This window comes from Nipponia nippon, unplaced genomic scaffold (genome assembly GCF_047370975.1).
Source record: "Nipponia nippon isolate SJK-2023a ecotype South Korea unplaced genomic scaffold, ASM4737097v1 scaffold_8, whole genome shotgun sequence".
NCBI lineage: Eukaryota > Metazoa > Chordata > Aves > Pelecaniformes > Threskiornithidae > Nipponia > Nipponia nippon.
In genome coordinates this window covers 9,328,754-9,343,387 of record NW_028262402.1, presented here as the reverse complement: position 1 = coordinate 9,343,387, position 14,634 = coordinate 9,328,754, and the positions used below count along the sequence as shown (strand labels likewise).

The window sequence follows — 14,634 nt, the reverse complement described above, 5'->3', positions numbered from 1 at the left end:
CAGATCTCAAATAGAGTAAGGTATTTGACCTTAAAATGCTAAAAGCTATATATATAACATGTTCTTTTTCCACTGTGGAAAAAAAATATAATATTTTGTCTTCAATGTTCTATGAAAAAAATTTCTTTACCAGAGTCTGATAAATTGTTCTTCTTTTCAGGTATTCCCTTCTCCTGGTTATTTAAAATGAAGTCTTCTTGAAAAACATGGAATAACTGTGTTTTCCTGCCATGCTAAGAAAGCAAAAACACACACAAGAAGTGAACATCATGGAGCATACTGTTTAAGATTGCTCTCTAACATGGGAGCTTTTAACTTGATTGTTAAGTTACACACATCAGTGAAAGATTTCTCAAGAAAATGCACCTTCATTACTCACATTTTTTTCATTTACAGGTACTATGAAACCAAAAGCAAGTGTATGCTAGAATTAGTCTTTAAATACCTCATCTTTATCCAATGGAGAGCTACAGGTATAGCCTTATTATTAACACTTTTTAAACAAGCTAATTATGGTATAAAATGAGTACAGAGAAAGGTCTTACAAGCTCTGTGATAGCATCCAGTTCAATGATACATCCTGGACGAGCCGTAGATTGCTGACTTATGATGTTAAAAACTTCACCAACATATTTCTGTTTAAAAAGAGTCAGGGAGATGATCTTGTTAACTCAGTTTTGTGTATTTCTGTGGCACAGCCTTCTAGGTAGGTGCAACATCACTAAGGAAATGTTAACTAAAGCATTAAATATACACTGGTTGAAATTCACCAAGAACACAGTTTTATCAAGAGCCACATTGTTTTCGATGGCTGAAAGGTGACAGGAACCTGCATCTCTCATCTGGAAAGCCTTGCATTCAGCAGTTTATTGTCCTTTCCCCAAGCTGCATTGTCATCTCAACTTTTCCTTAGGATGGACAACGCACACAGTTTGTTGCTCTGTTATTACTCCTTGTAATGTGTTACAGAGGTATTTCCCAAACAAACATTGACCTGCCTCAATATGCAGAGTCTGAGATTAAATGGAACACAGTATGGCTACAATGTGAAATCCTCAGCAACCAGCTTAGTTACGAACATGTCTGAAACTAGAGCTACTGAATGAAGTTCCAACCTGCAAAAACTTGAGACAGCTTTTCACTTACAGAAATTTCTGGATTGGAAAGCTCACACAAAAGTTTCTTTGCATCTATTACAGCCTGATATAATCTCAAATGCTGTCCATCACTGGCCACAAAGCAGGCACTTGGAGAATTACAGTATGCACCTGAAAAATAAGAATGCAGAAAGTGCTCAAATATTCAAACACCAACTTGCTCCCTTTTTTTGTAAGAGGCAATTTTGAAGTTATGAAAGAAAACAATATAGCATAAGAAAAATTCTCTCTTGTTAATTTCTGTTCACAAGCAAGAACTACAAAGTTTAATGCTGCACTCAGCAACCCAATCAAAGTACACGAAAGGAAACGAGAATCCCATTTGCAAACCAGAGCAAAATCTACCTCTGCTTAAAGTGTTCAATGCACTCTGAAGTACGCACTAGCATCTAAGAACCCTACTGCACTAGCTTCTAAAATATGAAATACATAAAAGAAGGCAGAAGAACCCCGCAATTCTTTACACAGGAATAAATAATTTCCACGTATGAGCAGCTTGGAAATTTGTGAAATAAAGGACCCACGCTTAACATTTTTTCCAATGCATTCAAGTACATCTACATTATCCATTTAATAGCATTATTAGGTTATATTACTTTTATTCTAGAACACTTCACAAATCAGGAAACCAAACTCACCAAGGCAATAGCTAGGTATAAGTGTGGGCAGCCATGCAACATTAGAAAAAGCCGAAACATGAAGAGAATTGATCCGAGCAAGTTCAGAAACTCCACCAGAAAAGGACAAAGGCCCAACAGGGTCAACTCTCCAAAGAATAAGTTCACTGTAAACTGCATTGGGATCCTGGGATGTTACATCTGCATTGCCTCTACTCTGAAGTCTTACTGGTGACTCTTGAGACTTTAAAGAATCATTTGCCTGTTTTGCGCTCTCAACATCTGGTGAAATTAGAGCATTGTGATGTGAGGTTGTAAGCAGCAGTGGTAATACTGAGTGGCAAGCCAAGTCATTAAGATGAAAACGATGACCACAATATCGGGATTTATGTGAAATACTGAGTACGGTTGAAAAAGCAGATTCCTCAGCAAAACTCACTAGCCACTGGTTCAATGACCCATCTGCATGTTTGGAAATCATCATAACATTGGGTGTGAAGATACTTAGTTTTAAACTGTTGGTTGATTTACTGTGTCCAGAAGAGATAAGCATAGATGAAGAACGTGTAAGGCCAGGAGGTTTTTGTTTGCCTTGTTGAATAGCTAAGTCAACATTTTTGGTACAAGCATACATCACTATACTTCTGCAAAGAGAGTTTGCATCACCCGTCGGAAATGCAACAGGAATTCTTGAGACAAATGACACCTGAAATTTTAAGAAGGGAGAAAGAATAAGTATTAAAGTTATTTTTTCATAATACTTCTCACGGAATAACAATGCATAATCCAGAAAAAATAAAGTACCTGCACCTGACGAAACATGCCAGGCTGGTATTCATCAAGCCAGTCCACATGCCACACCAGCAGTGAACCATCCATAGGATGTATACTGAATAGCATGTCAGCATTTTTACTCCATTCAGAAAGTAGTACTTCAATTTCATGATCAATAATAGCAGAAGATAAAGGAACAAGGCTTGAATTTGGAGTTTTCTCATCCCCCACTTCCTTCTTTTCTTGGTTTCCTTTTTGTTCATCTCCATTTTCATCAACTTCTAGAACACACACAGATATATATATATATATATATTATATTCAAAAGCAGAAGTATAGCAGCAAGCAGTGTTATTCAGGCATTGAAGCACCTTTCAGGCCTTTTGTAAACTACTCATATAAGCACAAATTCAAAATAATGAAAACTTGAATGAGAAATCCTCTAGTGGACCTCAGTCAATGACTAACAAACCAAAATAGTTTATATTGCACATTAATTTGAAATATTTTTATTCTTCCCCATTTTATATACATTTTTGCATGCATAGGCAGAACAAAAGCAGTCATTGCCAAACTGTATATATGTAAATTAATTGACTATATTATATATAAAATAAAGCTATTTAAATTAGGTGTACATTAATATTAAAAGAAAGAAAGTTAATTCTAAGGTTGCACCTGGTTCCTTAAACATGTTAAAATAACACACTTTCATGCAAAGGTCTCCAGATCAGCTTAAGTAACACAGTTTTCAGCATAACTAACTCAAAATCTCTGGAACAACCATAAACAAATTCAGCATTTCAGGATACAGGTACTTCCAGAGTAAGGGAAGAAAATGCGCAGAAATGCTACCGTAATCTGTCTGTATCCTTACATGTCAATTTACCCACCTCTTACTTCACATGAAAGAACATTCCAAATTACTTTGTAAAATGAAAGCCATTTGTCTATGATAAGACTTTTACCTTCTTCTGATCTACCATCCATTTGATTAGATTCCTCAGTATTAGTCTCAGGAGAATGATGTTCAAAACTCTTCTTAAGTTGTTGCAAAAATACTTCCATGGATAAGGTAAAATGAAGTTCTTTATTGTTTAGCCAGTGCACAACAAAAGGTCCACTTTTTTCTTCATTTTCACCAAGACTCAGAGATGTGATAGAAGGAAGTAGAGGAATATCTATAAGAAAAAGATGTTGACATTTTTGAAAACCAAGCAGTTTGGTCAAAAAAGAATTTTAGAGAAATTTTTTTTAAGCAGAAACTCTGTCATGAAAAAAATACACTAAGTGTATTGCCACTTGTCATTCACTTCACCAACATCATCTACTTTCACTAGTAAATTGCTTGACTGCTACAACAACAGATGCTCCACAGGAGGCTCTTGGGTATGCTTACATTAGGATTACAGTATGGCCCTAGACTGTTACATCTTCATGATGTAACTCTGTCCATACAGGTTAACTTACCTTGTCTTTTACTACTACAGCTCAGTACAAACCAAATAATTTAAGCATAGTTTCCCAACATTTAGTCCACAATGGAGGCTGCAGTAGGTATACACTGTAATCAAGTACCACTTACGGCAGGGCTTACACTAGCAAACACTAGTACAGTGACTTTGTAACAACATCACATAAAGCCAGGATTTCTGATTCCTATAGATTCCATTATTATTTTACATTGCCCTAGGATGCTACTTGCTGCCCCAGGTGGCTGTACAAAATACAGCAATAATCACAATGTAAGCAACAGAAGCAAACATCAGACTGCTTCAGAGTAACATCATCTAAATGAAGTGTGGCTAAAAAGCAGCTAGGTGATTTACTGTAATCTCCTCAAATGGACCATACAGCAACATGCTAAAAGCTCAACCTGCATTTAATTCCCACCTAGAAGTCTCCATATATATTCTCATCTCCTGCTCCCTGTTTATGCAGCATTACTTAAATTCAATGCCCTGGGAGGCAAAATACTTTTTACTCAAATTCTGGTGTTTTTTTCAAAGCCAGTGATGGCTTTGAATTACTTACCCTCCAGTCTAGCCTAAGAAAACGGTAACTGAGAGCACAGAGATAGAAGAAAGGGCCACCATGACTACCAGCAGTTTTGTTGGTGGGAGGGGGGCAAGAAGAACGCAGAGTATTTAAGAAATACAATGTTTTCCTAAAAAGGCCAATTAACGCCAGTTTTACAAATATCGTAATACATTTGGCAAAAACAGAACTTTGAAGGAAGAATTCTGTTGACCTCTCTTTGGAAAACGAAACTACAGTAAACGTGAATAAGGTGGTGAACTGGAAAGATGACTTTTCAGATTAGAATATAAATCTATGTACTTTGAGGATATATCAAAAGATTGCTAAAGAAATAACTTTTCCCCCCATTCTCCTGCCATGAAACTACCAACTTCTAACTGATGCTCAGCTCTGGACAAAATCCTTAGTGAATTTCTATTTGCTTCATAAATCACATTCACTCTTTCCAGAAAACTTCTAGGGTGTTTGGATTCAATAACTTTCCCAGGATTTGCCTAGAGATAATTTTGTCCCAGCAACCACTGCTTATTCCTTTCGCTGAACTCCACCCAGGCTGCATACCACTTTAAATAACAGTCAAGTATAAAAAAAGGTCTCAAGGATTTTGTTGCTACAGGAAAATGCATTTCAAAATTAACAACAGAACACAAATACAATAAAAATTGAAAAGGCATTTATTCTTCTATATGACAGCATTCTTCAAAAAGTGAAGTGAACTAGAGATAAAGCTGCTTTGGCCTTAGTTTTTATCAAGTACTCTGAATGCTGTACTAAGGGCAAATTTTCAAGTGAGAGATCATAAACCAATTTGGTTTAAATTAAGTGAAAGAAAATACAATTAGGTTTTCAGATAAAATTTAATTTCAAAAGGGCAAACTAAAAGGACTACCTAGAGAATCTGGTTAGACTGAGGTACTTAAGGACTTGACTGTGAGGGAGAACAGGTATTTCTTCAAATTAAGATTTAAGATGTGAAAGTTACTTCGAACGGAGGTTCTGCATTAAAGAACAACCCATTATCCTCCAAACTACTGAGTTAAAGACCAAGTGATCCAAAACACAGTATTAAGATAGATAACATTAATACAGATAACATAGAAGGAATACAAGATTAAAAAGACCAAAGTGTTAGACATATAGGAAAATCTTTTATCGTTTGTTTCCAAAATTATTTTTATTCCCATTCTGTGAGTTTGCTGTTGGGCACATTTATATTGCAAAGACTATTAAAAGTGAACTTAAAGTTTACTTAGTTATTATGTATAAATAAACAAGGAAATAAGTGCATTAAGAGTAGACACAAAAAAGATAGTGAAAGATTATGTGCTAGCCACATGAAAAGGTTAGCTAGTTCCCCGGGCAATCTGAACACGCAGAAATGCGGAGAGGTGAACTACACATTTCCAAGAAGCTTTGGAGAAATTTTCCTTTATGACATTGGGTAGTAACATATGTAATGACTGGAGACATTTCCTGTAGAAATAGGATAGCATTGATGGCACAGCACAAAACTGCAAAAAGTTCCCTTTTAGTAGGCTGGATGTGATTCCGGCCATATCTGTTAAAAGAAACATGAACCAATACCAAAAAAGGTGAAGACTAACTCTAATCTTACAGGAGAAAGCTTTTATAGCTTGCTTAGCCCAGCAATGGTAATGGAAGCCAATAGTTCTTTATAATCATACCAAAGACTGTACAGCTACAAACAGGAACTACTCATGAATGTCTTTAGGTCAAAATTGGCCTTTCAAACAATGGTCAGGAGGAACAAAAAACAATTTAAAAATACTATTTGTAAGACAGAGCTTACTAGTTTAAGAAAAGGATTACATAATATGTTTGCTCATTAAGTCTAGACACAGGAAGTCACATCATAGCAATAAAACCTTAATGAAAGGCCATTCAATATTGCATTTCTATTCAGTTTTTCAATGAGCAGACATGCACTTCATTTTCAGCATACACAAACGATTATGAAGACAGAAATATTGGTGACTATAGGGGATTTTCCTTAATGCCTATCAACATATTGCTTGAGTGCAAGAGAATAGTAAAGTTTATGGAACACAAGATGAAGGCGTGTTTTGCTTGGTTCAGAGGCCAAAGTACAGTGATGTGTGGTTACTTCAGACACTTAGTGTCAGGTACTCATTTTCAGAAGCCTAGAAATTTTTGATTTATCAGTGTGCTCCCAATATCATACACAATTCCCAGCAAATTTGTAACTCCAGTTACAAATACTTAGCCTCCTGCATTTCAGACCACTGTGAATCTCAGTTAAAAGATGACCAAAAATGAAAGACAGGATTACTGTAGAGAAAATCTATTCAAATGATTTCATGACTGTAGAAGAAGGTTCTTCCATGACTTAAATGAAACCAACATGCTAGTGATGTTGCATGATCATGTAAATACTGTACAAACACATCTGAGCCAGTTAAGCTTACAGAGACAACACAAACCTAACCGAAATTGTAGCTCACCCTGTAGCAAGGATTTACCACACTTCTTACCTGTGGCTGGATTGATACTGGCAGCAATATGGAAGTGACAAAGTGCATTTGCATGAGGAGGGATGTTCCTGTGAACTTCATGGGGATCTTGCTGATGTGGAGCATATCCAGTATGTGCTACAACAGCACCCGACCTCCTCCTTCCTCGTCGGAAGTGCCTCAGGTTTAACTGCATGAAGAATAAGGTGTCATTTTTAATTCCTTTCAAAAAGAAAAATCATATTTCATCTGTAAGTGGTTTTCTAGATACTAGTGAAGGAAATTTTTCAGTTTAAAAGCTACTTGAAATTATCAGTGGAGTTTCTTGCAAAAACTACGCTGTTCAGGTTGTGTCTGCAGTAGAGATACCAGTGCCTTCAGACTAATTTATGAAGGCCCACACAGTACCTTGACATAGTAACTGCTTCACATTTCAGTATGCAGAAAATGCTCATACAGTTTTTATACTTAAACAGAAAATACTATTGTGTTTCATAAAGGTATATCATGCTTATTCAAGATTCTGAACAAAAAAGCAGGAAATCTGCATAATTTCATTTCAGAGACTGAAAAACTGGATCAGTACTTCGGATCTGATTGGATCAGTACTTCCACTCCCATCATAATGGCCCAATGAGTTTTAAGGCCTTCCCTCTTTTATGCAAATAGATGTTTCCAAGGGAAAAGTAATATTCAATTGTTAAGATTAACTATGCCAGTATTAAGAAGTCTCACTCCACATACTGCACAGTTCACGGCCATTGTGCTGTAGCTATCTATATAGACACCAAAAGGTACAAGGTGGTACATGATTTGTATTAAGGATGGTATTACACTCTTGGCATTCCTTTTCACTTGCTATCCTTTGCATATTACCAGCATGCTCCTGTAAAAGAGTTTTCTCCCAATTTTTATTTAATTGTTATTTCTGATCTCTAATGTTGCCTCTTATTTTCAATAGGAACACGGAACTGTCTCCAACTTCTTTTCCCCTCCCCCCTTTGAATTTTTTTCTTTGCTGTGTTGTGCCTTTCAGCCTGTCATATTTTTCATCTGTGCCACATGTGCTAAGAAAGCACCATGATCATCTTAAATCCATCAGTCCATTAAGATAAGAGCACAATATCCACATACTCTCTACATAGCTTTGTAAAAGACCACTAATGCTTCACCTTCCCCCTGCTTCCCATTGGTTAGAAAACACTATCTGGTAAGGATCATTTGCCTCAGAGATACAGCTTACGAGCAGTCTGCTCTACCTGAGGACTACAGCAGAAAGGCAACAAAGGCTATCTTTCTTCCCTCCATATTACCACTGTTTTTCCAGTTGCAGAAGCCAGACAACATCCCAACTTCAGAGGTAAAAAGTGAGCCCCCTTACATTTTAAGGCAGCATCATTAGTGAGTGTCACATATTCTGTGTACAATATGTGCTCTATACTGTTCCTAGCCCTTTGAACTAGATACTGCAAAGCACTTTGCTTTAGTCACCAGAGCAAAACAGGCAGTAGTGATGTAACGACAGTGTGTCTTCTAATGTGAAAGCTTGGTAAGACAGCTGTCAGCTTAGCCTTCCTAAGGAAGATTTAAAGTAAATCCACTCTTTTGTAATATTTTATGCACATCTATGGTATAAAGGATTTCAGCTTATGATACATGTTCGAGCTCCTAATTACAATCCTGTCTCAAATTACGCGTGTGTACACGTGTTTATTCTCACTGTTCAATTTCACTTCTTACCTCTAAAGCATTTTGCACTTTTTCCTTACTTGAAATATTTCTCTTGAAGTTATTTGTGAAGTTCACCGCTTCACTCCAATTATTGTATCCTCCACCATACAACAGACTGTCATTGGGTAACAAAGTCTCTGCCCAGAGACGACAAACATTATCCTTACAGCAAGTCAGGAGTACATTGCAGACAGCACCCCTAATGAAAGAAAATTTAAGGTGTGAAGAAGCTGCTTACTATGACATAGCATCAAAATAAAGCAACAGTAGCAAACAATTTTCCATTATCAGTTTTCAGAATTGCACCAAGTAACTTAAAGATGCTAAGGAAAGAAAAACTCACTAATACTTTATTCGGAAAACAAATGATGTATGAAAGGCTTTCATACCTGTTCAAGTATCTGAATATGAACTACCTCAAACTTCATTACACATCTGTGCAACACCAAATCATGGATTTCAATTTACAGAATTAGTCACAGCTGGAACAGCAAAACCTATGTTTTTCTTTTTAAAGTCCTTCACAAAAAAACCTAATCATATTCTGGATACCTGTTCTCAATTCCCAAGATCTTACTGCTATTAGCACTTAGAAAATTATATATCCCAAACAGAGAAACCAAGGTAATACCAAGAATACAACAGCCAATTTCAAACTACTAACTTTTCTTAATTACTATTTTTCCAAATGCAATTTGTGTTACACATATATACAAAAAATTAATTAACCTAAACTAGGCATTGAAGTAAAACTATGAAGATCATCAGGTTTCCAGTTCATGTAATTTCAGAATTTAGTGTTAGCTAAGACTCAAAAACTATATGGATCATCTGACTGGACTGTCCAGCAGCAAACTTCCTTAGGCATCAAGGAGTAGGTGGATTTTCAAAACTGATTTAAGGACTACAGTAATAGCTTTATGAAGATTCTTCTACTTAAAGGTTGGTATAAAAGACAGCATAAACTTGCTCAAACACACAAAGGTATGCAGAATTCAAATGGCTACTATTTCGAATAATATGGCAAAAAGATGGTTGCAGGGCACAAAATTGCTAATGTTACTTCAGTTTGAGATTGCAATTACTGGTGAAAACTAGGGACTAGTCATTTAGGAATCATCAGAACACACACACACACAAATCAAACCCAGATTACCACTTCCAAATGATCATTTCGATTTAATTTCCAGATACTGTTTCTGACAGAGGTTTAGTTCTGTACTAGGTAGAGAAATAAATTAAAAAGACATGGAAGTACTTGAATGTTGGACAAAGACAACCTAAAGTGACAGGACTTTTGAATTGCTCTGATTCCATTAGGATAGAAAGAGAGCAACAGGCTGGGACCAAATGCATGAATGGTCATTTAAGACAGTGCAATCAAAAAGATGCAAAGGGATGTAATTTTTCAACAGCTGATTTTATATTTAGTCCAATCTCTAAGCCAGTCTGTGGGACTCCCCTTCTATCTTTCCAGTTCCTTCTCGGGTAGGAGGATGCTTACCATCCTCTCAAGAACTTCAGTGTGTAGGAATTATACGAACACACACGAACAATATACAAGATGTGTAAACTCAATTATTAACTGAAATAATAATAAACTGAACAACTTGTGTGACTGTTGACTGTAGAGCTGGGAAGACTACACAGTTTGGGGGTTTTTTGTGCAATTTACAAACCTCAGGTTATCAGAATTACTGACCGTGGCATGAATTTACTGGTCTTCCTCCATGAAAATGCGTTTACTGACCGAGGATGAGCCAAATAGACAAATGAAAAATCAACTACTTCTGCTTGTTTTTCTGGACTTGCGCCAGGTGGTGTTATGGCTGATCGCCAGCTGTCTGTATTGTACCATACTTTCACAAGGCAATCATCCTGGGGGAAGAACAAAGAGAAATAAGACTATCTTGCATAAGAATATGATGCACTTCAAGTACTTCTGGGTATGTATCCTGTGTTTTCATTTTTCTTTTAAGTAAAATAATTTTTTGATGGCAGAAAGTCAGTTCAGTAAATAGAACTTCAAAACCTGATCATAAAGAAAACATGGTAGCAGAGCTTCTGTTTAATCTCTGTTGCCATTACTAACTTGGATTTAATTTTGCTCCTTCTGATTAGCTGCCAGTTTTTAACCACAAAATTGCAAGCTGTACAGGCTTGAGCTGGTATTCAAATGTTAATACAACTTATTGTCCTCTGACAGAAAACCCCCAAAACCTGCACACACAAATTTAAATGCTAGGAATACAAACAAAGGTCAAAGATGACATCTCAAAAATCAAGCTCAGTACTGCTCAGCCTGTTTTTCTTAGATATACACATACATAAGCTGAAAAAATCATGTTCCTAGTGTCCTTGTCCTTTATGCCTTAAAGGACTAGATAAATTAATCTGGACCTAGATTCACAAATTGTTGATCAACTATTAAATATGAATGGTACTGAAAGATTATATTAACCTGGGTATGCTTAACATGACCCTGATGGGGGCAGGGCAAGTTGTTTTGCTGACCAGCATCCCCTCTCATAAAAAATTAAACAAAGACAACACAGAAACTAAGATGCATTTTAAAGATTCTGCAGGCAGGTAATTAACTTAGTAATTTATGGCAAACAATCTGTTATTAATTTTCCTACTTAGTAATTTTTCCTACTTATTCCTATTTATTTAGTAATTGTGCTTTGCATGAGTTTATAATGTAAGATAACACATCAGGACATAAGATACTCCAATCAAAAACTCTGCAAGGATATTACCCCTTCAGAAGCTATTTCCAGATTAATTTATTTTTCCACAATTCAATCATATTATAACATTAGAACCTATTAAAACTTGACTTTTAAAATAAATATTAATGCCTACCCATCCAAAAAAATACAATGAAATACATCTAGTATATATTACCAACAATGACAAAAAACTTTCTTTTTATAAAACCTGTACTCGAAAAATTAAAAAGTAATAGTTATCTTAAATATGACTGCAATAACTCTCCTTTCAGCCAGTAAATGGCTAAAGACATCACAGAACATATAGCAAGCAATATGACATTCCAAATAAGCAAAACAGGAATGGAACATGAGAACTTGTGACTTTGTTATTATACGGAATATAGGTTATCATCGAGAAAGTCTAGTATTTCACTTCACATGTTGGAAACTAGTCAACTGAAATATAGTTTATCTAGAAAAAGAAATCTAGATTATTTTATAGATTTGTTACATCTTTGTCTCTTCCTTAAAGATAGCAAATGCCTTCAAAGTTAGTCTTCTAAGCAAGCATAATGATCTGAAATGGCAAGCTTTAGAGCAAAAACCAAACACTTATAACTAAGCAAAACGTGTGTTACTCATCTGTTCTTGATGCATACAACTGATCACAAAAATATGCATGACAACTACCTTTCAAAAGCAAGACTTATTTGCAGACTGAACCGTCCTTGAATCTTTGTGCTTTGAGCATGTATTAAGGGACATTACAATCCAAACAGCAAAAGCGAAGTTCCACATATTGCTACCAAATCAAACACTGTTCTAACCAATCTTTATGTGTACATACTAATTTTTCATTCATGCTTCTGAGACAGACTAGACCAAACTGCACAATTGTCTGTCATTCTTAAGTCTGAAACTCGTTCTGTCAGGCTAATACTGCTCTGGATTCTGTGACACCTAAACTAGGTTTTCACTAATCTCAGCAATTGCATTGTCCCAATTAACCTTACATACTAGCATTTTGCTTCCTTTTTAATAATTCTGCAGTCTGTGCTAGGTTCTTTAGTTGGTAGCACAAACTTTATGCCCACCTGCATCTGTCAATCTGTGTTAAAACTGCTTATACTGTTAAATTTTCTGTGTCTTTTTTAAAAACAGTAATCTGAAAACTCCCCCCCCCATCTACTTTGATAATCCCATAAATTCTCACAAGATGGATCTGGACATTCTTACCAGAACTTTCTGACCAGTGTTAATGCGACTTTCCCCTCAAATAAAGACAACACTATTATTTGCAGAAAACAACTACTCATCTCACGTCCCTTAACAAGCAATATAAATTCTTGTATGGATTTGTTACACTTTTTCACTGGATCCTCTACATTTTCTTGATTTCTTCTGCTTTGACTTGTTAGGATATTATTCTCTTACAAAACCTGAAGAACAAGTTTTGTAGTATAAATAAAAGATTAGTGTTTCAGGAAGTGAAAAAACATGACAGTGACATTTTGCTTTAACTTTTTTGCTTATTTTGCCAAGGGGTTTTATTGCTTTTGCTGATAAATCACTCAATGCTGAGCACACAGAACTAATCTGTAAGACTGGCCTCAAACACTGACATTAATTATGTGCAAATACACCTGTGGAGGGGAATGTGAATTCTCTTCTATGTATACAAATAGGCATACAGACACATTTACACAAAAAGATACTAAAGAGCTATTTTTGATTAATGGTGTCACGATAATAGTGAAATACTGAATATATTTCCTCACTAGAAGGATATCCATCACAGAGCTCATTCACAGATGTCCCCCATTCCCTGAAACTCTTTCTGATGTCTTATAATTTGGTACTGATTAAAAATGGGTATTTTTAAAATAATAAGCAGTGAATATTTGTTGGGTTCCCCCCCCCCAAACTACCTTTCTCCCAAATTCTTATTTACCAAAATGTAAAGATGCATAGAGTGATTACTGGAAATACTATGCAAAAAAATATAAAAAAGAAATTTTTCACTGAAAAGCTTTTTTTAAAAAAAAAAAAGTGTGGTTTTGTTTTGATTGTTTGCTTTAATAGCTTATCTGAATTAGTACAAAACAAATTAGAAAAAAATGCTTACCTTTCCAGCAGTAGCAAAAAACTCCCCATCTGGCGAGAATTTCATTAAACAAACTTGAGAAGCAGTTCTATGAAATAAAGACAATTAAAAATAGATAAACAAGTTTTAAGAACTTTTTCAGAACTCTGAACATTTTTTCCCCTTGAACTCATGAAAGTCATTTAATTCTTATATGCAAATGTCCATTGTATTGTGTGAAACAACTTAAGCTTTAACAAAGTCCAGAAGAACTAGGAGGTAAACTTGTGTGCAACACATAGTTGTGGTCACACAGGAAAAACAGAAAACCAAAAAGCTGTAGCTGAGGGTACTACCATATCCAATATTCCAAAATATCATAGGATATTTTTTAACAGATGCTAACGGATTAAATTCTATGAAGATATGCTCTACTTCCACTTCACAATCATTTGGATTTCAAATTGATTTCTGCTGTCCCATATTATCTTCCAACTTATCTGAAAGACACCTCCATTTCTCATACTTCCTACAGCTGTAACTCAAGAAAATAAAAAGGTATAAAAAGTATAGTGTAGTTAAGAAGTATCTGAAAGTGGTTTTTACATTAATGGTCAAACTGATAAAAGATACCACACCAAAATAATCTAAACCTAGTTATGTGGTTCATTTTTGCTGTGTTTTACTTTTATCGGAAATACTAATAAATGAGTTTCTTTTATAGGTGTTGAAGCACTGAGCTATTGCCTAAGTGACAGGCTTATTAATGGCAACAAGAACATACAAGAATTTAATGGTGCAGCACAACTACAGTGTATGTTTTCATCCTGAATTTATTAGACATGTATAAACAAGTTGTAAGGCCTAATTTCAAGAAGGATTAAGTTAACCATCAGGTCAACAAAAACATGATGCATTTAGTGGGTGCAGTAACAACAATAAGTCAATTACAAAAGCTGTGCATCAAAGAAAGTCAATTTCCGCCTAGGATTAAGCAACATTCTCCTAGTAGAGCCACTATGAAGG

At 35.5% G+C, this 14,634-nt stretch overlaps 1 protein-coding gene across 15 annotated transcripts in view; it reads right to left on the bottom strand.

The window, feature by feature from the left end:
• DMXL1 (Dmx like 1) overlaps positions 1-14,634 on the bottom strand; it is an 86,620-nt gene that overhangs the window by 51,526 nt on the left and 20,460 nt on the right. For 14 of the 15 annotated variants that reach the window (XM_087742656.1, XM_087742640.1, XM_087742641.1 and 11 more), the window contains 10 exons: positions 13,651-13,717; positions 10,514-10,689; positions 8,821-9,010; positions 7,102-7,270; positions 3,517-3,729; positions 2,579-2,829; positions 1,796-2,480; positions 1,147-1,268; positions 546-635; positions 131-233 (listed from right to left, as the gene is read on the bottom strand). In XM_087742656.1, the coding sequence (XP_087598782.1) occupies positions 131-233; positions 546-635; positions 1,147-1,268; positions 1,796-2,480; positions 2,579-2,829; positions 3,517-3,729; positions 7,102-7,270; positions 8,821-9,010; positions 10,514-10,689; positions 13,651-13,717 (2,066 nt within the window). The remainder of the gene's footprint in view (positions 1-130; positions 234-545; positions 636-1,146; positions 1,269-1,795; positions 2,481-2,578; positions 2,830-3,516; positions 3,730-7,101; positions 7,271-8,820; positions 9,011-10,513; positions 10,690-13,650; positions 13,718-14,634) is intronic. The other variant, XM_087742655.1, reaches the window with a different exon arrangement.